This window comes from Budorcas taxicolor, chromosome 5 (genome assembly GCF_023091745.1).
Source record: "Budorcas taxicolor isolate Tak-1 chromosome 5, Takin1.1, whole genome shotgun sequence".
Classification (NCBI taxonomy): domain Eukaryota; kingdom Metazoa; phylum Chordata; class Mammalia; order Artiodactyla; family Bovidae; genus Budorcas; species Budorcas taxicolor.
This window is the reverse complement of record NC_068914.1, coordinates 148,165,304-148,190,189: the sequence shown is the minus strand read 5'-3', so window position 1 is coordinate 148,190,189 and position 24,886 is coordinate 148,165,304. Positions and strand designations below refer to the sequence as shown.

The 24,886-nt window shown below is 46.3% G+C and overlaps 1 protein-coding gene across 1 annotated transcript in view; it reads right to left on the bottom strand.

Annotated features, from left to right (window-relative positions):
• The window catches only part of ANO2 (anoctamin 2), a 335,990-nt gene that overhangs the window by 31,956 nt on the left and 279,148 nt on the right, over positions 1 to 24,886 (bottom strand). The window contains exons 18-20 of the mRNA XM_052640077.1: positions 22,040 to 22,097; positions 21,786 to 21,886; positions 9,055 to 9,200 (exon numbers count right to left, since the gene is read on the bottom strand). Of these exons, the coding sequence (XP_052496037.1) occupies positions 9,055 to 9,200; positions 21,786 to 21,886; positions 22,040 to 22,097 (305 nt within the window). The remainder of the gene's footprint in view (positions 1 to 9,054; positions 9,201 to 21,785; positions 21,887 to 22,039; positions 22,098 to 24,886) is intronic.

The following is a 24,886-nucleotide window of genomic DNA, read 5'->3' as shown; positions in this document are numbered from 1 at the left end:
GGGCCACAGTTCCAGCTCCATTTAGAAAAAAATACAAATATAATACATCTCTCGCGGCAGCCTCGCTGATGACCTGCCTCGCCATTACAGCCGGCAGGCCCCGAGTGGGCTCAGCGTGCTTCCTGTCGGCATGGGTGGTCCCAGGGATCACTGGGGGAGGAAGCTGACAGCTGAGAGCGGGGCCAGGGATCACCACGTCGGGCCGCACCAGAAGCAGCGGGCAGCTTTGGTTTCACGGCTCTCCTTTCTGTTCAAAGCCCAAGTCAAGGGTCTTTCTGGGACTGGTGAGGTCTAGCCCATCAGGAAGGAAAGGGGAAACCCACTCTGTCCCCCGCCCCCACTGCACCAGATGCCACAGGTCCTAATGGGACTCTCCTGTGGGATGGTCTGGAGACAGGCTCTAGCCTCAGTTTCACTAATGGGTCTTCAGGGTGACCTGAAGCCACCTGGAGCACTCTCTGGGCCTCTTGGTTTTGAGATGTACTGTCCAACTGGTATGAATGGACCAGGATGTCAGCACTGGAAGGGACCTTGGGATGACTCTGGTCCAGATAAGGGGCCCTGGGGTGACCTGGACCAGGTAAGGGGCCCTGGGGATGATCTAGTCCAGGTAACGGACCCTGGAGGTGACCTGGCCCAGGTAAGGGACCCTGGTAGGGTTACCTGGTACAGATAAAGGACCATGGAGTGACCTCACGTGGGTAAGTTACCCTGGGGGTGACATGGCTTGGAAGTCTTAACTCTCATCATGACATTCAATGAAAGACTATTCTGCACATCACCCAGCTCCACTGGGGTAGTGAGGTTTTGTGCAGAAACCTCCCTCCTCTCTCACTCAGACCAAATCTAGAAGCATGAGAAGCCAAGGGTGACACTGGTCATGTTTACCTTATGTTTTAAAAAAACATATTAGTAGTAGCACGCTACTAATGACACATTACACAACTGATTAGGACCACAGGCCAGGGGGTTGCACCTCTGCAAGGGAAAACTCATTATCTGGTCTAATCCCTCTGATGTCGAGGAGCAAACAAGGCCCAGAAAGACATGTGACATGTGACATGTCCAAGGTCACCTTGCTGGATACAGGCAGCCAGATTTTCCCTCAAAACCTCTGGGAAGGTGGGAAGGAGAGCTGCTGCTCCCTTACCCTACAGTGACCATCTGAAGAGCAAAGGGCTTTGAGACAGAGTGCAGAGAAGGCGGAGGTCGTGGTGTGAGTCCTGTCATTGAGTTGCTGTTAGCCGCTCAGTCGTGCCTGATTCTTAGCAACCCCATGGACTGTAGCCCACCAGACTTCTCCATCCATGGAATTCTCCAGGCAAGAGTACTGGAGCAAGTTGCCATTCCCTTCTCCAGGGGATCTTCCTGACCCAGGGACTAAATCCCTGTCTCCCACCTTGAAGCCAGATTCTTTACCGCCTGAGCCACCAGGGAAGCCCAAGGCAGAGACCAGTGCCTCCAACAAGGTTCTGACATGTAAACTTGCATCTTCTCTCCCACCAAGCTCTTTCGCAGTGCTGCTACCTGTGAGCAGCGTAGATGGGCTCGCATTACACCTTCTCCTCTTTCCTGACTTGCTCCCTGGAAAGGAGCCCATGGGGGAGGGGAGAAGGCGGCTATGAAGGGGAGGAGGAGGGGGAACTATAGGAGGAGGAGGCAAAGAAAGAGAAAGAAGGATAACCACTGCTCTTGATAACCCACTTGCTGGATTACCAGCCTGATCATAAATGAGAGTTGATGCCAGCACTACTCGAAATGAGATTGTTACAGCCTGGATCAGACAAAGCGAGATAAATGATACCCTCAATGTATTCAGCCACCCCTCTGCAGACTTATCCGGTAGGTTCTCAGAGCCCATGCAAGGCCCTGAAATTAGTTGCCAACAGCCATGGCTGTCTTAGGAGGCAGCTTGTCTGAAACTGTGGGGAAGGGGAGCTAAAGTACTGTGTTGGGGAGGGGAGGGCAGGTGGGAGGGCAGGGACCTTTCTAGGAGGAGGTGACATGGAACGCGTGTTGACTGCCATGGGAGCAAGAAGGCACAGGGCATTCCAGGGCAAGGACAGCACATACCGTCAGGCACAAAAAGTGATGTGTGGGCTGAGGGTGGGGAGACGGCGATGTTCACTGTGGTCGCACCGAGTGTGGACAAGAATCTAAGGGTAAACACAGTGAAAAGATGTCTCCTTGAGGCCTTGCTCAGGATGTGGGAGACCTGGAGGTTTCTGAACAATGGATGATAAGACCGACACGACCTTAGAAAGAATCCAGAGAGCGGCAGGGAGATGCTGGCCTTTGTGAAAGACGGTGCTGAGGGTGTAGCTGGGGAAGCACCATGTTTGGGCGCAAAGAGACTGAACCGAATGGAGGGAGCAGCCTCCAGAGATGCTACAGACAAAGACTAGCTCCACCAGAAGGGAGGTGCAGAGACAGAGCAGGTGTGACTGCACAGAGATGCCTGGAGGGTGGGGAGAGAACCCAGAACAGTCTCAGGACCAAGTCTCCCAGCAGAAGGGCTCAGAAGTGTTTCCCCTGGATGGAGTCTCTTCCTGGCCTCAAGGGCGTGCGTGCTAAGTCGCTTCAGTTGTATCTGACTTTTTACAGCCCCATGCACTGTGGCCGGTCAGGCTCCTCTGCCCTTAGAATTTTCCAGGCAGGAATACTGGAGTGGGTTGCCATGCCCTCCTCCAGGGGATCTTCCCAACCCAGGAATTAAACCTGTGTCTCCTGTGACTCCTGCATTGGCAGGTGAATTCTTTACCACTAAGTCACCAGGGAAGCCCGTGTGTGTGTGTGTGTGTGTGTGTGTGTGTGTGTGTGTGTGTGTGTATGTGTACCTGTGTGTATCTCCAATGTGAAAAGGGAGGCCAGTCCAAATACCACAGGATAAAGAGCAGGGAGGCCTCTGTTTCCCTGCTGTGGAAGGAAAGAGAGTCAGAGGGCCATTCATTCCAGAAGTAGTTTATAGAATCCTACCTGTGGTCCAGGAACTGGGCTGAGGTTGCCACAAGAGAGGACAAGGACTCACTGTCCATCCCTTAGAGTGCTCCCATTTCCTCCTGTGCCATAGCAGGTACAGGAGGAGAGAGGAACTGAGGATGGGAGAGCTGAGCAATGCCTCTAGGAGATGCATTTGAGCCTGAACAGCTCAGCAAGAACCTGCTGTGGCACAGAGGGGAGCACATGCTGGTTTAAACCCACCAGATGAGCACATGTGGATACCCCTGGATGCTTCATCAGGGCATCTGAACTTTATCTGAAAGGGAGTTAGTCACTAATGTTGAAGGATTCTAGGTAGAAAAGATAATACACTCTCTGATCACTTTTTTTTTCATTTTTATTTTATAATTAATTCATTTTTAATTGAAGGATGATTGCTCTACAATATTATGTTGATTTCTGCCAAACATCAGCTGAATCAGCCCTAGGTTTACCTATGTCCCCTCCCTCTTGAACCTCCCTCCCACCTCCCACCCCTTCCCATCCCTCTAAGTTGTTACAGAGCCCCAGTTTGAGTTCCCTGAATCACACAGCAAATCGCCACTGGCTATTTACGTTACATATGGTAGGGTATATGTTTCTATGTCATTCTCTCCATACATTGTGTTTTTTTAAATCTATTTTAAAAGCTGAGAAGGGGGACACCTGTAAGCCTATGGCTGATTCATGTTGATGTATGACAAAAACCATCACAATATTATAAAGTAATTACCTTCCAATTAAAATCAATAAATGTTTTAAAAGCTGAGAAGGGAAAGGGGAAGAATTAGTAGAAAACAAAGCAATTAGGATGTACCTGCTATTGTTGAAAGAGGAAACATTGAGGACTTAAAAGGCAATCCAAAATTCTTAGTAGAGACTGCGGACCAACAAATTTACCTGCCAGTCAGCCAACAAAAGATGTTAGAGCCATTAAGCCATCTGCCGCTGCAGCCACCCTGACTGTGCAGCCTGAAGGGATTCAGGATGGAGAAAACAGGGTCCTGGCCCCAGGTGTATATCAAAGAGATGATTTCAACGACCCCAGACTCTTGCATCTTCCCAGACATTTTGTTTTTATTGTTCAGTCACTAAGTTGTGTCCAACTCTTTGCCACCTCATGGACTGCAGCACGTCAGGCTCCTTCGTCTTCCACTATCTCCCAGAGTTGGCTCAAATTCATGTCCATTGACTTGGTGATGCTATCTAACCATCTCCTCTGTTGCCCTCTTCTCCTTCTGCCTTCAGTCTTTTCCAGCATCAGAGTCTTTTCCAATGAGTTGGCTCTTCGAATCAGGTAGCCAAAGTATTGGAGTTTTGGCTTCAGCATCAGTCTTTCCCATGAATATTCCAGGCTGATTTCCTTTAGGATTGACTGGTTTGATCTCCTTGCAGTCCAAGGGACTCTCAAGAGTCTTCCCCAGCACCACAGTTTGAAAGCATCAGTTCTTTGGCACTCAGCCTTCTTTATGGTCCAACTCTCACATCCATACATGACTACTGGAAAAACCATAGCCTGCACTATACAGACTTTTGTTGGCAAAGTGATGTCTCTACTTTTTAATACACTGCCTAGGTTTGTCATAGCTTTCCTTCCCAGACATAGAAAAGTGCTAAATTTATTAATTTGAAATGTCTGGTTGTTCTTTAATTAACAGTAATCTTTTGATGTTATAACTACCTTTTTTTTTTTTTTTTTTTTTTTCAAAAACATGTATTCTGGCTCCTCCTTTACCTCTTTGGAATAGTCTTTCTCAACTATCCGAGAGCCTGTCTCCTAGGCTTAAGTCCTTAGCATGTCTGCCAAATAAAACATAATTCTCAACTTTTTCATGCGTATGCACAGTCACTTAAGTCATGTCCAACTCTTTGCAACCCCATAGATCGTAGCCTGCCAGGCTCCTCTGTCCATGGGATTCTCCAGGCAAGAATACTGGAGTGGGTTGCCATGCCCTCCTCCAGGGAATCTTTCCAACCCAGGGACTGAACTCATATCTCTTATGTCTCCTGCATTGGCAGGTGGGTTCTTTACCACTAGTACCATCTGGGTGGTGCAATTTTATTTTTCAGTCAACAAGCAAAGTCAGTGAGGTAAGGAGTCATGGATTAAAAAAAGAAAAACAAATAGTTCTGGATCATCCTAAGCAGCCCTCTTGCCAGCTAGAGATGAGGCAAAGTCAGAAAGGAGTCATGGAGAAGTCATAGCCTACACCAATCCACGTGCCTCCTGCACCCTGAAGTTCCAGTCTGCCATTTCATGAGACAACTTGGATGCAGCTTGAAGGTGTGGATCCCCAAGTCTCTTGGTGGTGGAGGGAGGGAAGGTGTCCCGTTTGTTTCCATCAGCTGCGTAATTCTTACATGACTCTGTGGGCTTATCTAGAGAGCAAGGGAGACCGACAGCTCTTGGTCTTTCAAAATAAGGATCTGGCACTTACTCCAAAATATGCAATCACCCGTGCACCTCCTTTTTGATTTGACAGGATCGTAAGCTTGCAACTAAGAAAAATGAGATCTCCTGTAATGACAATGTCAATGACAAGAAGAAATGTGGCTCGTCACCCACATGAATAGCCTGAGGGCCTCAAAGCCTGGGCTGCATTTAAGAAACTAGAGGAGGCTCCACCAGGGGATAACTGAATTCCTAAGTCAGGAAGACAATAGCAATTATTTTTTGGATGACTAGAGGAACAAAAGTTTGTGGGTTTGAGATCAACAGACGCCAAAAAGGAGCCCACGTGAGATGTCAGACAAGCAAAGCCCTAAGGCCTCCATGTTCTCTGGAAGGACAAGTATCTTAGACTGCTTATGTCTCAGGTTTCCAGTGTGATTCTTAGATTTGCCTTGGAATCTCGTACCCTCAGTCTTTAAATCAACACCTGTCCTACGCTGATGGGATGGGGAAAACCTCCAGGGCTCACTGCATCCAGGGCCTCCAGATGGTTTTTAGTCAATTTCTTGATTCAAGAGAAAGAAACTGGACTCTTAACACTAACAATGGTGGCCAATATTCATTGAAAGCGTAGCGAGATGGCGGACTGTTTTGTTTTATATTTGCTTGGCCATGCCACATGGCATGCAGAATCTTAATTCCCCAACTAGGAGTCAAACCCACACCCCATGCATTGGCAATGCAAAGTCTTAGCCACTGGACCACCAGGGGAGTTTCCCAAGCACTGATTTTTAATTATTCCAGATTCATTTCCTAGTTTTCAGAAGCATCCTACAAAGTAGGTGCTATTTTCATCAAAGCTACTTCTCAGATGAGGAAAGAAGGCCTGGCTGACTTGAAAGCATTAAGCTATGTAACCAGCCACAGCACGCCTAGGGCTGAACCCCAGAACATCCTCCAACCGCATGTAGCCTACACGACTAGATGAAGTCATCGCTGGGTGAGGTTTATCCTGGACCTCATCTGTGATCATACTGGGGGCAAGTGGTCGCATAAAGGGTGAAGAGGATAACCCAGAGATACTAGGAATGAAGGACATCTAAGTCAGAAACACTGCCCTTTCACTTATAATAAAATAATCATGTCTCTAAAATGGCTAATAGCTTAGCAGAATGGCCTCAAGAGTTCTGTGAGTGAGTTTCTGTGGAACTCAGCATGGGAAGCCCCTGTGTGGTCCAGGCTTCCTCCCCCACTCAAGGCTGAATCAGTATCAACCTGGATTGTTGGAGAGACTGTCCTCCTGGTCTCCAGACTCGCCCCTCCCTCTGCCGTCGTTCAGTCGCTCAGTCATGTCTGATTCTCTGCAACCCCATGGACTGCAGCATGTCAGGCTTCCCTGGCCTTCCTCATCTCCTGGAGTTTGCTCAAACTCAGGTCCATAGAGTCGACAATGCCATCCAACCATCTCATCCCCTGTTGCCCCCTTCTCCTTTTGCCTCTTTCTAGTATCAAGGTCTTTTCCAGTGAGTCAGATCTTCACATCAGATGGCCAAAGTATTGGAGCTTCACCTTCAGCATTAGTCTTTCCAATGAATATTCAGGGTCGATTTCCTTTAGGATTGACTGGTTTGATCTTTTTGCTGTCCAAGGGACCTTCAGGAGTCTTCTCCAGCACCACAACTCCTCCCCCTGAGTGCCTTGTAAGTGTTTCACAACTACAACTATCCAGTGAAGTTGGGGTCAGGGTCAGAATCAGAGTGAGGGTCAGGGTCGGGGTCAGGCTCAGGGTTAGGGTTAGCCATTTACCCACAGCTGTCCAGCTAACTGGTGACAGAGCCAGGATTTGAACCCAGGGAGTATGGCTCAAGGCTCTCTGCTCTTAATCACTCAAGAGAGGGAGCTTTGAAATAGTCAGCTCTGGAGAGATAGGCAGACAGTTATGTAAATACCTACGCAAATAATTGGGTGGTAGGGGAGGCACTTGAGTTGGAAGGTGGAGGTTTAAAGACAGAGTTACAGGGGTTCTGGAGTAAGGAGCAAGCCTCTCCCCCAATAGAAGCCTCAATCTGGCAACAATTTCTTCCCGAGAGGATGGCAGACACACAAGGACATCTGAAATCCAAACGGCTGTGTCTGTGTTAATGCCTGGTTCAGTGTTGGAGAGGGATGAGAGGTAGAACTTGGTGAGACATGAAAAGCAGCAGGGGGCCACGTGTTTACACAAACTGGACCTTGATATTTTCTGTGTCTATTGCTCCTGAGGCAGGCCTAATGACTGTTTCTTCTTTGGCAAGTTTATTTAGATCTTCTTTGGCAAGTTTATTTAGATGACAAAGCTCAGGATTTGCCTGGAATTTTAAGAGACCCTGGGCTTCCCTGGTGGCTCACATGGTAAAGAATGCAATATAGGAGACCCAGGTTCAATCCCTGGGTGGGGAAGATCTCCAGGAGAAGGAAATGGCATCCCACTCCAGTATTCTAGCCTGAAGAATCCCATGGACAGAGGAGCCTGGTGGGCTGCAGTCCATGGGGTCACAGAGAATTGGACACGACTGAGCAGCTAACACATCTGTTTAGAGACCCCAGGGCTAGAACAGAATGTTGTTAGCCATCTGACCTAGACCTTATCCACTGCTGTACCCTTAACACACATATATATGCATGTGCGCACACACACACACACACACACACACACAATGAAGAGACAGAATAAATATCAATTAGAAATAACAAGTGAAGTACCTGATACACAGAGGCATGAGTGGCCCCCGGTGAGAAGGGATTAACCAAAGGAGGCTGGAACCATTATGCACACAATGAGGGTCTACTGATTGAAAGTACTGAGTGATTCTGTCGTGGGATCTCGCTGATGCTCCTCCACACACTCTAGATTGAGTCAATATTTAGATGGTACATCTGCCCTCTTGGTCCTCTGTTTTTAATTCATTCGTTCCAAGTCTTAGAAACAGGCTTCTCAAATATCCACCCCAGTGAGAGATCAGGATTATTCACAAGTGGCCAAACACTGGAAGGCAGCTGGTCCAAGCTGGGACACTGCTCAAGATGGAGAACGCATGTCTCCCCAACCACATCTGAGATGACCGCGTCTACCAGCCTGTGCTACACACACTCCCGCTCTCAAGGCTCATCCGAGGGCAGTCAGAGATTCTAACTGGAAATCCTCCTCTCACCGCCGACCCAAAACATCCTCACCACTTTTAGAGACAAGCTCACATGTTTTGAGCCCTGCCTGATCAGAGGGAGGGACTCTCCTCTATTCTCCTTGTCAAGATGGAAAATCCTTGTCCCAAATGTCAAGGGACTACTTTACTCTTCTTTAATGGAAAGTCCGTTCTTAAATTTCAGACTTCTCAATTGCCTCTCATGATAGAAACCATGGAAAGAAACCTAGAGACAAAGCTTCTCATATGATAGATGAGGAGAGGAGACGCAAAGAGAAGAGGGCTCCATGTGAGTATCAAATGGGTGATAAGGTGCTTCAGCTCAAGGCTCCTTCTGCCCCTTCCTGCTTAGCTTCCATGGGGCCCTGAAGGTGACATTGGGTAGCCACGAAGCCTTTGAAGGAGTAGACGCTGCCCCGGGGATTTTCCTAATCCTCCCCTCCACCCTGGACTCCTTATCTGAACCCACCTCCAGCAGAAGTAAAGTCCATAGGATCTTACTCATTTCCATATACTCTGGCGTCAGTCCAGTGTACGGTTCCAAGCTGTAGTCTAGGTCCCACTGCTCTGGATGCTTTGAATGGGCAGAGTCAGCTTCTTCAGGCTCTGTCTCATCTTTCAGCTTCCGAAATAGCTTCTTTAGCTTCCTGGAAAAGAAAGGGACCAGTCACCAGAAGCCTCTAGAGGAGAGGGTGTGTTCTGCAGACAGAAAAGAGAAAAATGACTGTCTTGATATCGAAGCCACTCTGATCTAAGGACAAGAGAGAGGAACACCAAGGAGACAATCTGAGGCAGTCCTCTGTTAGGATAATAAAAGGATCCCCCACAAAGGATCAAGTTTCTTCAAATCCAAAGAAAATGAATTCTTTCTGCTGTTGGATAAGCAACAGAGAAGTGGCCCTACCTGTCAGATGCTCAGATAGTCCTGTTGTCTAACGGGTGGACTACCCACCCTCTTCATGCGGAACATTTCTAGTGTTTAGAAAATACTAGAAATGATGCTCTCTTACCAGCTCAAACATTTTTAGGTCTTAATAATATAAATAGCATATGTCCATTCTGTCAGTTCAGTCACAGTCACATCCGACGTTTTGTGACCCCATGGACTACAGCACGCCAGGCTTCCCTGTCCATCACCAACTCTGGAGCTTGCTCAAACTCATGTCCATCGAGTCGGTGATGCCATCCACCCATCTCATCCTCTGTCGTCCCCTTCTCCTCCTGCCTTCAATTATGTCCATTAAAGCCAAGGTAAACATTGTCTAACCACCACCACGGGATAAGCTGCACCCATTCCCCACCCCCCAATTCATATGTGTGAAGCTCTAAGTCCCAGTGTGACTGTATATCGAGACAGGGCTTTTAGGAAGTCATTAAAGTTCAGTGGGGTCATAAAGGTGGGTCCTCACCTAGAGGGTTGTTTGCCTTGTAAGAAAAGGAAGAGAGGGACTTCCAGTGGTCCAGTGGCTAAGACTCTGTGCTCCCAATGCAGGTTCAATCCCTGGTTGGGGAACTAGATCTCATGACCCCAACTAAGAGCTCATATGCTGCATCTAAAGATCCCATGTGCTGCAACTAAGAAAAGACCCAGCACAGCCAAATAAATAAATACAACTAAAATTTTAATATATCTCCACCATATGGGAGACTGTGAGGAGACAGTGATCTGAAAGCCAGGAAGAAGCCCTCACTAGAAACCAAACATGGCCAGTCTTTATCTTGAACTATCTAGCCCCCAGAAGTGTGGAAAAAATACACTCCTGTTGTTTAAGCCATGCAGTATTAGCCCAAGTAGATGAGTCAACTTCATTCAGGATGTTTCTGGTCTAAAATAATAACAAGATAATAACGGCCCAGCCTCTTGGGGTTGGTATGAAGTTGAAGACTCCATAAGCTTTAGTTTTCTTACCTATAAGATGAGAAATAAATATTAACCAGTCCATTGGGTCAAAGTAGAAAATCTATGTAATATGCTTAATTTAGGGCTTGTTATATGCCAAGAGCTCCATAAATATATCTATCATTGTCCTCCTCCTCTTCATCACAGGAGGAGGTAAAGAATGGTCAAGATCCACAGATGCAATAGTTAGATAAAATATTTCATAATAAGATAGCAAGCAACAATTCTGTGATCACAAGAAATTAAGAGAAGCCGAAAGGAAGCCTAAAGATTCTAAAGTCAAACAGTATGAATTTAGGAACTAGCTGAGACCCTGGATGTGATTCAGGACAAAGGGAGAGGATGAAGCAAAAAAATAAAAACATAAAGAAGAGAGAGACAAAAAAAGGAAAGAAAAGAAGAGAAGGAGAGAGGGAAGGAGAAAGGGAAGGTCCAGGACCAGAACTCAAACTGAGACTTTCCCTCCAAGTGCCAGTAACCAGATACTTCACTCAATCTTTAGTAAAGAATAATGAATGGTTATAATTAATCATGGGAAATTAAACACATGCATATATCCCTATTCAGTTCTGAACTGCTACTATACTACTACACACAGCTGAATCACTTTGCTGTATACATGAATCTAATACAATATTGTAAATCACTTATATTTTGATTTAAAAAATGATAGAACAAAGCCAAAGCTACATAAGAAATGAAAAATAATTGATGGGGAGTTCCCTGAGGCGGTCCAGTGGTTAAGAATCCACCTTGCAATGCAGGGGATGTGAGTTTGATCCCTATCGGGGGATCTAAGACCCTATATGCTGCAGGACAGCTAAGTCTTCTTACTGCAACTGCTGACCCCACACACCACAACTACAGAGTCTGTGAGCTGCAATGAAAATTCCCACGTGCTGCAACTAAGACTTGATCAGTCAAATAAATAAATATTTTATTAATGACACTACCCTTACAGCAGAAAGTGAAGAACTAAAGAACCTCTTGGTCAAAGTGAAAGAGGAGAGTGAAAAAGTTGGCTTAGCACTCAACATTCAGAAAACTAAGATCCTGGCATCCGGTCCCATCACTTCATGGCAAATAGATGGGGAAACAGTGGCTGACTTTATTTTTCTGGGCTCCAAAATCACTGCAGATGGTGATTACAGCCATGAAATTAAAAGACGCTTGCTCCTTGGAAGGAAAGTTATGACTAACCTAGACAGCATATTAAAAAGCAGAGACATTACTTTGCCCACAAAGGCCCATCTAGTCAAGGCTATGGTTTTTCCAGTGGTCATGTATGGATGTGAGAGTTGGACTATAAAGAAAGCTGAGCACCAAAGAATTGATGCTTTTGAACTGTGATGTTGGAGAAGACTCTTGAGAGTCCCTTGGACTGCAAGGAGATCCAACCAGTCCATTCTAAAGGAGATCAGTCCTGGGTGTTCATTGGAAGGACTGATGTTGAAGCTGAAAGTACTTTGGCCACCTGATGCGAAGACCTGACTCATTTAAAAAGACCCTGATGCTGGGAAAGATTGGGGCAGGAGGAGTAGGGAATGACAGAGGATGATTGTTGGATGACATCACTGACACAATGGACATGGGTCTGGGTGGACTCCAGGAGTTGGTGACGGACAGGGAGGCCTGGCATGCTGTGGTCCATGGGGTCGCAAAGAGCCAGACATGACTGAGTGACTGAACTGAACTGAAGTGAAAGGCATTTGATGTGTTTAATGAGGTAATTCAGCTGGGACAGTGGACACTTAAACAAACATCACTCGTCCTGTGTAATGAGTATTAGAAAGGGTGAGATTTAGGAGACGATGGTCAACCCAACCTGCAAGTTTTTCCCGGGGAAGAAATATATAAACCGATCAAATGACAAAAGATGAGCAAAGCAGCAGGAGAGAGAGAGTGCTGTGATGGGGAAAGGTGTGTGTTCTAGACACAGAGAATTATCTGTGCAACAGCCACAGACGGTGTGAGCATGGCTCACTGCAGGACTAAAAGGAGCTCAAGATGTTTGGAACGTAAGGTAAGAGACAGAAAGTGGTGGAAGATGACTTAAGAGGTGGCCCAAGCTCATGAAGATGCCCTTGTCAGCCACCTGGATGCAGGGGTGCCAGTGGGAGATCAAGGTCGCAGAGGCTAGGACGGTTGCCATGGACACAAAGGGAAGCAGAGAGATGGCAACATGCTCCAGAGATGGTGTTAAGCAAGTGGGGAACTGCAGCTGGGAAGGAAAGAGGGACCAAGGGTGATCTCTAGAGTGCTCAGCCAGGTGCATGGCTTGTTGCAGAGCTGGCTAAGCTGGCGGACACAAGAGAAGAGGGGGAGGGCGTGTTGAGACGGAGGGTCTCACGAGACAATGAAGTAGGGATGCCTGGTAAGCTTTGCTATATGTGGTCTTGTTCTTGTTGTTTAGTTGCTCAGTTGCGTCCAACTCTTTGCAGCCCCATGGGCAATAGCCCACCAGGCTCCTCTGTCCATGGGATTTCCCAGGCAAAAGTACTGGAGTGGATTGCCATGTCCTTCTCCAATATGTGGCCTGGAGCTCTGCAAACAGATGGAAGTTAGAGCTGGAGCCCCAAGAACCATCACAAAGAGAACAATAGAAGCCCTCACAATAAACATGTCTGTGGGCGGAGTGGACGGGAAGGAACCTTCCAAGGAGCAAAAACAGAAGGAAAAAGGAGTCACGGGAACAGATGCTCAACCATGAGACCCCACAGCAACCAAGGCCAAGGTGGAGGGCAGATGGAAGAAACACAGGGCGGTCAGCCGTGCGCTGCGCTGTGGGCAGGTCCCAAAGTCCACAAAGTTCTTACAAACCCTCTCTTTCCCAGGAGCCTACCTCCTGGAGATCCCAGTCCCCATTAAAAACATGAATAAAGGAAGTCCCTCCAGTGCAGGATTTAACAGGAATCCTGCACATTGTACAATACACAGATGGGCCGTGTGGAAAGCCTCAGATGGTGATTCCGACCGTACGATGCGCTCCCTTGTTAAAATAACTCCTTTGATGTTACCCTTGTCTCCTTTTCATCTGCTCTTTCTCTGTCTCTTGTTAATGACAAGTTTCAGAAACCCTGTCCAGAACCCTGAGCCTTCCCCCTGTGTGTGCCCTACAGGCTCACCCTGAGACCATGGTGACCTTTAGTCACAACTTGCCTCCTACCCTCGCCCCCAACTGGAGGAATCAGGGCCCCGGGCAGTCTTCCAATGCCCTTGGCTCCACAGACCTCAAGCCTCGTGAAAGAAGGCAGAACTGAGCCTGGGATGGGGCACAAGAAGAGAAACACGTCAACCTCTGAGTTGTGTATTCCTCTTCTTGACATGGGACAGGATTCAAATTTGTTCCTTAAACCTCTGATTCACGGCCAGATTCCACTGTACTGAGGGGAACACACACCTCCCTCTCCTGTGATGGCTTTAAAGAGAAACTGTTTTATGTCCTGAAATATAAGACATCGCATTTATCAAAAAAAGAAGAAAGTTTACAAAATCTTCCTGGCTGTGTCCAGGGGTATGTTGCAGCTGTTTGGGGATGTGATCTGGTGCTTCTAGCAAGAATAGGAGACAGGAGACATTTTGATAATGGACATATTAATCCATCCGCTCTGTCCATCTCAGACGTTACTCAGGAAAGAATCTGACACCTGAGAAAGACAGCATTTACCCTTTCTTTTCTTCTCTTTCTCTCTTTCATACACACACACACACACACACACACACACACACACACACACACACATTAATCTCCATGAATGATAAAAGGCCATTTCTTATTTGCTTCATGGGATGCTGGAGATGAGTTTGAGATAAAATCTTAGTGAAGAGCTGGGATGTACTGTGGTGTGTTTCGGGATCTAAAGTCCATTCTGCACAAACACAGATGGGAAAGGTGGTGTGTGTGTGTGTGTGTGTGTGTGTGTGTGTGTCGTGAGGGAGATGAGGACAGTCCCCATCAGGGGACTCAGGTAATAACTAGCACAGGATTAGATCCTGCCCTGCCACCAGCCACATCTGGAGTCACGTCAGAAGGAGCTGCCAATGCGCATTGTTCTGAGCCCCACTGTGCTGAAAACCACCTGGCCCCCTCTGGAAAGCATGTGTCGCGTCAGGACCGGGCAGCCCGGGCTGCGTGGCCAGACCACACGGCTTCAGCTCCATTTCCCATCATGTCCTCACTGGTTACAGAGTCGCCCTTGAATCACCTACCGCCCCCAGTTTTGCTGCCTTCGTTGAAAGCACTTCATTTTTACACCTCCAGGGACACGCTTCTGTTTGGATGGTGCCTAGACAGAGCTGGCCTTTCATGGGGGCCCTGACTGGGGCCCCTACAAAATTTAGGGGTAACAAGGGAGAAATCTGGAAGCTGAAGATGCTTATCTGAGATCCCAAAGGGCAGGTGTATAGTATTCATGGACACACCTGGTATCTGTGCCAGCCTCGTGGAGATCCACGGGGTTAAGAGGCAAGAACTTTGCTCTAAGCCAGTGTCTCCCAAGCAAAGCACAAGTTCCACTTGCAGTTCATGGGATGTTTTTGGAAGGTCTCTAGACTTGGTCTTGGGCTTCCCTGGTGGCTCAGATGGCAAAGCGTCTGCCTGCAATGTGGGAGACCCGGGTTTGATCCCTGGGTTGGGAAGATCCCCTGGAGAAGGAAATGGAAACCCAGTCCAGTACTCTTGCCTGGAAAATACCATGGACTGAGGAGCCTGGTAGGCTACAGTCCATGGGATCATGAAAAGTCGGACATGACTGAGCGACTTCACTTTCACTTTCACTAGACTTGGCCTTACATCTCCTTAGAGGACCTGGGAGAATTATTCCCTTCACTGCTGTCAACCCATCCCTCTGATTGCACGCCTGGAGAAAACCCCAGTCGAGCCCTGGTATGCCGTGAATAGCTCCACGGCACTTGCGTGACTTCCTTTTCAATAAAGAGAATGCAGATCTTACACTAAGATCAATGATTAATAATGGATCATTTTTATTGTATTTCTTTCTACTGTTATTTGCTATTCAGGGTGACTGATAGCGTTAGTTTTCCATTTTCAGAAATGAGATGGACTTAAAAAGTGAATTGGTTTAGAGGAAATTAATATGCAAATAGCTGTTTAGGTAAATGTGAGTGAAAGTCACTCAGTCATGTTCCACTCTTTATGTCTAGGTGAATAATGGAAAACAATTTAGAAGCTGCTGACAGTGACTAAAGATTGGGAAACAATCTAATAAAGAAGGCTGCTGGGCTGGTCGACTTGAGAAGCCACCAGAATTTAGTGGTGGTGCTTTTTACAACACGCAGGCATGCACGCATGCACACACAGGGAATCTAAGGCGAACACGGCATCCTCAGAGAGAGAGATAAGTTAGAGCCAAGTACCTGGCTTACTAACAAAGGTCAGTTCGATAGTCTTTCACATTTTAAAATTTTCTTTGGATAAATCTCAAAGATTGCTTTCAGAAGTGGACAATGAATGTAAAAGATGATCAATCTTACATGTATAATCATATTTTTTTACCAAATATTCTTATTCAGTATGATCACCTACGTAACTCCTCAGACTTGCTTTTGTTTTTTAAAAATCAAGTCTGGCCTCTAAGATTAATATTTATTTCCCTGAAGGGACAAAAAAAAAAAAAAAATTGGAGGCAGGTATCTGAAGGTACCTAAGAGCCACCACAAGCCACAAGTCTTTGGTCCTAGAATAGAAGAGAAAAAAGTCATCCTGAGTCCTGACAAGGTCTCTTCCCTAGACTTGAAACACTCAGACAGCATCACTTGTAAACACAAAAGCCAGCGACAGGAACACCTTGGCTGTCTGTAACGCCCAAGAATGGCTCTCCCTTTCTCAGTTGCCCATGATTTCTCTTTTCTAGAAAGCTGAGTATATAAGCATGATATATTTTTACATAACCATGTATCTTTCTAGAATAACTTCCCCAAGGTTTTACAGTGAGTATTTTGTAATACCTAGATTTAAAACCAGATCTGTTGACAAAAATCCCTATCCTACAGAGATGCACTGCCTCCATCAAAGAATTAAAGACCATTAGACCCAGTTTTTATAATTTATAATATTCCTTCCTCATCATCAGGCTCAACTGTCACTTCTCTTTTGCCTAGTAAAGACCCCCATTTTCTCTTGCTTACCTTATGTTTCTCAACTCTGTCATAAATAAGGATAGTGCCAGGTGCATGAACTTTGGGTTGGATGAGTCTAATCCACTGAGAGTGGGCTCTGAGTGGAGCATGGAAGACCTATTAACCAAAATCATGGTGATTGCAGGTGAACAAATTCAAATCACAATCTGTAGAATTACTGAGAACTTTGCTTCCCTTGTGGCTCAGCTGGTAAAGAATCGCCTGCAATGCAGGAGACCTGCATTTGATCTCTGGGTTGGGAAGATCCCCTGGAGAAGGCAAAGGCCACCCACTCCAGTATTCTGGCATGGAGAATTCCACGGACTACAGTCCTTGGGGTCACAGAGTCGGACACAACTGAGCTACTTTTACTTTCACTTTGAAGATAATAGACTGTAAGGCTTGGTGGAAGAACTTTTGCTCTACATTGCTGAATTCAACTACCTGATTAGGCTATATGTGTCCATTAACATACTAAAGATGATTAGATAGCATCACCAGCTCAATGGACATGAATCTGAGCTATTCTGGAGATGGTGAAGGAAGAGGAGCCTGGTGTGCTGCAGCCCATGGGGTCACAAACGGTCAGACACAACTTAGGGACTGAACAACAACATACTAAGAACTAAAATTAGAAAATAATAATAATAAAAAAGAACTAAAATGAGGAAAAAATCTTCTGAAATAGAAGTGACTTGTCTTGGAATCAGCAGTGACCAGTTTCATTGACTAGAGGAGAGGTTCATAGAATGCTAGAGCTGAAATGACAATACCTTAGAGATTATTACATTATTACATAGTTTGGAAGGAATGATGCTAAAGCTGAAGCTCCAGTACTTTGGCCACCTCATGCGAAGAGCTGACTCATTGGAAAAGACTCTGATGCTGGGAGGGATTGGGGGCAGGAGAAGAAGGGGACGACTGAGGATGAGATGGCTGGATGGCATCACGGACTCGATGGACGTGAGTCTGACTGAACTCTGGGAGATGGTGATGGACAGGGAGGCCTGGCGCGCTGCGATTCATGGGGTTGCAAAGAGTCAGACACGACTGAGCGACTGAACTGAACTGAACATACTAAATATATATTATGTTATGAATTGTTAAATCCTTTGCATCAAGAGATGAGGACAGTGAAACATAGGAAGTGACTTGCTCACAGCTCTATGAATTGCCATGCAAATGCCACCAATTAAAGGATGGCATATTAAACATGCATCAAGCATAAGGAAGAAAATTTAGTCTGCAAGGAAAACAGCCATGTGTAGGTTTCATCTGTCATGGAGCTGATGGAACTGATGGTTGGGGAACATCCAACACACTGCCCAAATACATGCCTGATTTCTTTCCTCTCTTACACTCTAAAAAGACTTCTGGATGCATAGCGGATGGGCTAAGTGGTAGAACAGATGCCCAGGAAAGAAAAAATGGGCAACTCACACCCACAAGCTGTATATAATTCCATCCAATGTACTGGAAAGACAGGTGTTTTCCCCAGATGTCTGGAGGGTAGCAGTGGTGGACGGGCTGGTCTCACAGCTTCAAAGGGGCACATCTTTTTCCAGTCTGTCTATGTCCTGGATGTTGGTCCATAACAAATGTGTCCTCTCCGAGATGCTAAGCTCCTAGACCACAGACACCATGTGTCCCACCAGCATTACTTGATGACTATCACGGAATGACTGTCAATCAGAAAGCTGAGACCCAGGCATCATTTCAGAGGGCTGAGCTTCTCAAGACTGATGATTTCCTGACTGAGGACCAGAGGCTGGCTGAAGCAGACAGAAATGCCGGTCAACATTCTCCTCCATCTCCTCCAAGAAAGATCACCTGCCCAAGTGCCCCCTAAGGCTGTCCCAGTGTGGGGACAGAAAACAGCCTGACTGATGGTGGGTGATGGTGAGACCCATTCTGAGCACTGGGATGGCAAAGTGTTCTGAGCGAATATGCAGGATTCTCATTAAAAAGGGTTTTCTTTCCAGACAACTTTGGTTTTCTCCATTATAATTTTAGCTCTCTGTGTTTCTGAGAAAGACCAAAGAATAGCTTCCTCTGGGAACCTTTCAGGACGTCACTGTTCCTATAGGATTGCTTTTCCTGGAGAAAGGAGTTGGAACATATATATTTGCTAATTGTCCCAATCAGCTCAAGGAACCTAGGCCTCAGCGACCCTTAAGCAGACTGAGAGAGGTTCTGGGCTCCTTCCACGACCCTGGCATGCCCCAGGTCCCATCATGGGACCACCACAACTTCTCCTTTAAGCCACATGCGAGTTAGGAAGTGTTCTGATAAATCTGTATGTTGTTTGTTTAGAGAAGATATCCACACCCAGGGGAAACTGTTTCTTTAAATGGCAGACCAACTGGTTGCATATGACAGTGACAGCCTTCTTTCAAGACATAGACACAGTTGCCTGCTTATGAAGCCTTCCTTGACGGCTCTGAAATGCCTGGCCTTCACTTGTCTAAATTCTGACAAACCACAGAGAGAACACCCAGTCACACACAGTCTATTCTGCCTCCCAAACTAAAAACACTCATCTCTGAGAAGATAAGGACCATTGCATATATATTTTTATTGCATACAAATTTTTTTTTTTTTAAGACCATAGATCTTCTTTTTAAAATATTTATTTGGCTGTGCTGGGTTTTAGTTGCAGCATGCAAGATCTAGTTCTTTGACCAGGGATCAAAGCCAGGCCCCCTGCATTGGAAGCATGGAGTCCCAGCCATTCGACCACCAGGGAAGTCTCAAACATTTTGTGTATAGGTTAAACCAAGAGGCTTGTGTTACAGACTGACTGTGTCCCCTCCAGAATCCATATGATGAAGTCATAACTGGCAATGTGATGGTATTAGGAGGTGGGGCCTTTGAGAGTTAATTCAGTTTAGACGGAGCTTCCCTGGTGGCTCAGGCAGTGAAGAATCTGCCTGAAGTGTAGGAGACCTGGGTTCAATCCCTGGGTCGGGAAGATCCCCTGGAGAATGGAATGGTTACTCCGATATTCTTGTCTGGAGAATCCCATGGACAGAGGAGCCTGGTGGACTGCAGTCCATGAGATCACAAAGAGACAGGCACGTCTAACTAACAGCAACTAACACTTTCACTTACTTTAGATTAGGCCATGAGGGTGGGGTCCCGCGATGGGATTAGTGCCCTTATATTCTAAGAAGAAGGTGCCAGAGCTCTCTTTCTCTCCATATACATACAGAGAATCGGTCACATGAGCTTACATGGGGTGGCAGTCTTCATCAGAACCAAACTTGCAGGCACCTTAATCTTGAACTTCATGGCCTCCAGAACTCTGAGAAATAAATGTCTGCACTAAGCCACCCAGTCAGTGCTATTTTGTTACAGCAACTCAAGCTGATGAAGACAGCTGGGAAGGCTCAGACTGTAGTTTTTGTGGGTTTAGCTCTGTGATATCCAATTCTCATTTTTCACTCTGAGCCATCTGAGCTGAGAGACGGAGGCAGTAGCATTCCCTGCAAGCCCTCCTGCAGTGTGGACAGTGTTGTTCCTGGTCCTGTAGCTCAGAGCCTGGCTCTCTATCCCTCAAATCATACTCTGTTCATATTGTTCTCAAATTCTTTTGCTGCTTATACTAGTCAGAGTGGACTCCAAGGTCTGCCACTGAGACCCCAGCTCAATGACATGAACAAACATAGCTAGAAAGAAAGGGATTAAACCAGTTTCTTTACTGCAGGACTTCTCAGAACCATTCAAATAATATACAGAGTAACTATCAAAGAGGGAGACAGAGTAAGTAGCGGTATCTTCACTTAAACTTATGGGGACTGTCTGGCGAATGCATCCCAGAATGGATAAAATCTTGCAGGTTTGCAAAGAACTCCAAGTCTGGTACAAACTGCCTGTCCAGTCCTCCTAAACAGTATTGGCTCAGCCTATAAGAGTTACCCCAATTTTCTCTGTCATTCCCTGGCTCTCTGATGCCAGGCTAGCTGAAAATATCCCCTGTAAGAGATTTCTTTACGACAAAAAAAAAAAAAAAAAAGCCATAAAAACAAAAAGCAGAGAGAGCCACATTTTCTCTGCCTGAAGGTAGTTTTTCACCTGTTGCATCCAGTGGCTGTGTGTCTGTGTTTATTTTCATGACTATCTCAATGCAAAACCTAACGAAAGAAGGACTTGTATGAAATCTGTATAAAACCGTGTGGGAGGGGAAGAGAGAGAATCCAAAGGAAAATCCAGCCTGAGTTTCACCAGCTATGCATCCTTCCCCTCTTAAGAACATGTGTGCCACAGTTCCTTAGAGATTTTTTCTAAATCATTACATTGGGGTTCAGTCTTTCATATTCACCCATCTACTATAGTTCTTTTTAATTTGGGTGAACTCAGTTCCCCAACCAGGGATTGAATCTGAGCCTCCTGCAGTGGAAGCATAGAGTCTTAATCACTGGACCACCAGGAAGTACCATCTACCATACTGAAAGGCTCTTTTACTTTCTCACTGGGAGGATACAGCATTAAAAGCATGATGGACTTTGAAGTCAGAGATATGTGACTCTCAGCTCCGTCACTGTTATGGATACTAATTGTTGTTTAGTCGCTCAGTCATGTTCAACTCTTTATGATCCCATGGACTGTAGCCAGTCAGGCTCCTCTGTCCATGGGATTCTGGAATGGGTTTCCTTTTCCAGGGGATCTTTCCAATCCAGGGATTGAATCCACGTCTCCTGCATTGCAGGCAGATTCTTTACCACTGAGTCATCAGGGAAGCAAGTGCTTAATCCTGCTGAGCCTCCAACATCCCAAATCAGACTGGCAAACAAAACATGCAGGAGGGGTACTACGTCACGGGGAAGCTATTGGAGAACGGATAGAGGAGTGCTTCCTAGGCGACTCAGTGGTAAAGAATCCACCTGCCAACGCAGGAGACGCAAGAGACATGGGTTCTAACCTTGGGTCATGAAGAGCCCCTGGAGTACAAAATGGCAACCCGCTCCAGTACTCTTGCCTGGGAAGTCCCATGGACAGAGGAGACTGGCGGGGCTACAGTCCATGGGCTTGTAAAGAAGTTGGACGCAACAGAGCAACTGAGCATGCAGGGACAGAGGAGCAAGCAGCCACCCTATCTTAGAACAGCAGAGGCCCTGAGATCTTTCTGGAAGTCTGACTCTGCCAGGCTCGGCCCTGGCAGCCAGGAGAGGGGTGAGCAGAGCTCACTACTCACGGGACTCCGATCTCAAAGATGTTGTTCTGGATCAGCTGCTTTCCCAACATGATGATGCTGAGTTGGATGCACAGCTCCATGAGGCAGCCCCCAGGGGCGCACTGCAGGATGAGAAGACGCAAGAAGGGACATCAGACAGGCAAGGGCATGAGCTGAGCCAAGCTGCAGTGCGGGTATAAGCATGGGTGGGGCCGGGGCGGGAGGGGCACCTACGAGCCACCAGCCAGGCAGGAAAAGCCAGGGGCTATACTTGCCTCTTCCATGCGGTAACCATCAAACACATAAACATAGCTTCCGGGTCTACCGACAAACCTGGAAGGGAGAAGTGTGGGAAGAGTTAGGCAAAGAGAGAGGAAGTCAGGGCTGCCCGAGGGTGTGTCTCCCCAGTGGACCAGTCACTGCCCAACGTCCTCCTAGGAAGAACTGGCCAGGGCGATGCTACTCCTCTGGGAAGGAGTTCACACCAGTTATCAGCTAACAATCAACCACCTTTGACTCAGACACATCCCAGGGCAGAGGGGTTGAGGCCAGGTGTGGTGTGGAGTTGAGGCAGTCATGTGTGTGTGTGTGTGTGTGTGTGTGTGTGATCATTTCAGAGCCTAAACACAACGACGTTTGGATTGTCTTAGCAGGTGCATGCGTGCTAAGTTGCTTCAGTCATGCCCAACTCTCTGTGACCCTGTGGACCATGGTCCACCAGGTTCCTCTGTTCATGGGATTTCCCAGCCAAGTGGGCTTCCATGCCCTCTTTGTCTTTACGTGTACCGTCCTGCAACTCCCTCCCTCAACTTGTGTCAAGAACTGATTTCTGTAACTAACTATCCATTGAGATGGACATGTACACACTGCTGTATTTTAAATGGATGATCACAGGAACATATTGTATAGCACTGGGAACTCTGCTCGATGTTATGTGGCAGTCTGGAGGGGAGGGGCGTTTGAGGGAGAATGGATACATGCATATGTATAGCTGAGTCCCTTCACTGTTCACCTGAAACCATCACAACATTGCTCATTAATCAACTATACTCCAATACAAAATAAAATGCATTTTTTAAAAAAGAATTGAGTTCTGACTGCAATTCTTCCACAAGGGCTTCTGATTTCCCAGGAAATGAAGGCCAAGATGGACTAAAACTGCAAGTGGAGATTCTTGGGCCCAGAAAGGAAAAATTCAGACTTCTTACTGAAAATACTCAAAGGAATGGAAAAAGCCTGTCTCATTCCTCTTCTAAGATCTAAGGGTTTAATTTATTAGGGAATAAGAAGATTGAGCAAGGAGGTGGAGAGGTACCAGTCAACCATGGAACCAGAGAGGCCAATAGAAGAATCCTACTTTCTTGAAATGTTATCCACTCACCCATCTCCTGAAATCTTGCTCATCTATTGGAGGCTCAGCTTGACTTCCCCTCTTGGTGCAGTCTTCCTGTCTCTGTTCATAATTGAGTATTCCCCTAACACTTTCTTTCCACTTTTTCTTACAGCACTTACTGCAGACTGCAGTGTGCTGCTGCCAAGACTCTCTCTCTCAGTACACTACAAGTTTATCTAAGGGTCAGAGCCCTACGATTTTTTTTTCCTGGAATATCGTATGTATGCAAGTTTCTATTTTTATTAAATCTAGACATAAATCACCAAAGAAGTATATAATCATTAATATGGAGAACCTCTCTGCTACTATAATTTCATGAGCCTCAAGTGCAGAGGTCCTGAGAAGGAGTAGTGATTTGGGTCACAAACACATTTATAGGGAATTATAAAGTGTGGATGATGACAGTCTTGCTATCACTGCCTGCTTGATGAGCTCTCAGTTCTTAGGAAGCTTCCTGATTTAGCTGCTGCCTAAGGGGAAAGCTTGGAGGTACCTAGCTGATCTGACCACAAACGATACTTATCAGAAGTGATTTATACCCAGGACTATTATATAATAAAGTATATGACTGGTCATTGTCCTTGGTCCCTGGGAAGGATCTCTAAATCCTTGGAATTTCCTGATAGGAAATTTGTTATTCAGGGTGGGCCCCTGGGACTAGACCTAAGTTTATGCTAATGAAGTAATTCTTTTTCTTAAGATTTTTTAAATTGGGGTATAATTGCTTTACAATGTTGTGTTAGTTTCTGCTGTGCAACAACATGAACCAGTTATATGTATATATATCCCTCCCTTTTGAGCCTTCCTCCCATCCCCAACCCACCATCCCATCCCTCTAGGTCATCACAGAGCACTGAGCCAAGCTCCCTGTATTACACAGCGTCTTCCCACTAACTATTAAAATATATTTTACACATGATAGTGTATATATGTCAAAGCTACTCTCTCAATTCCTGCCCCACCCTCTCCTTCCCCCATCGTGTCCACAGTCCTTTCTCTATATCTGCATCTCTATTCCTGACCTGCAAATAAGACCTGTACCATTTTTCTAGATTCCATACATATGCATTAATATATGATATTTGTTTTTCTCTTTCTGACTTAATTTCACTCTGTATGACAGACTCTGGGCTCATCCACATCACTACAACGGATCTAATTTTGTTCCTTTTTACGACTATTGTTCCACTGTATATATGTACCACAACTCCTTATCCATTCATTCAGGATCATGGAGGCCAATGCTAGAAAGACCAACCACATGATTAATGAGCGGGGCTTTGAGCCAAGTAAAGGCAGCCTGACCTCAGGTGGGAGAGAGGGACCAGAGACTAAGTTCAGTTACATGAGCCACGATTCATTCAATGATGCCTGGATAATGGGACCCCAATAAAAACTCTGGACACTGAAGCCTGGATGAGCGGTTGGTGGTGCACGTTGATGTGCCAGGAAGCCGACATCCTGAGGACATGTAAGCTTCTTTCCAAGCTGCTCCTAGACCTTGCCTTATGTGTCTCCCATTTGCCAGTTCAGACTTGTAACCCTTTGCTGTAATAACACTGTAACTTTAGGGACAGCACATCCCAAGCACTATTCGCTGCTCTGGTGAATTATCAAAACCTAGGGGTCAGTGGTTATAGCCAGCTGGGTCTGCCCAACTGACCCAACTGGGGTCACGAGTTGGGTCTGGTGACCCAGACTGGCTGGGTCACCATCAGTGACCTGAGAG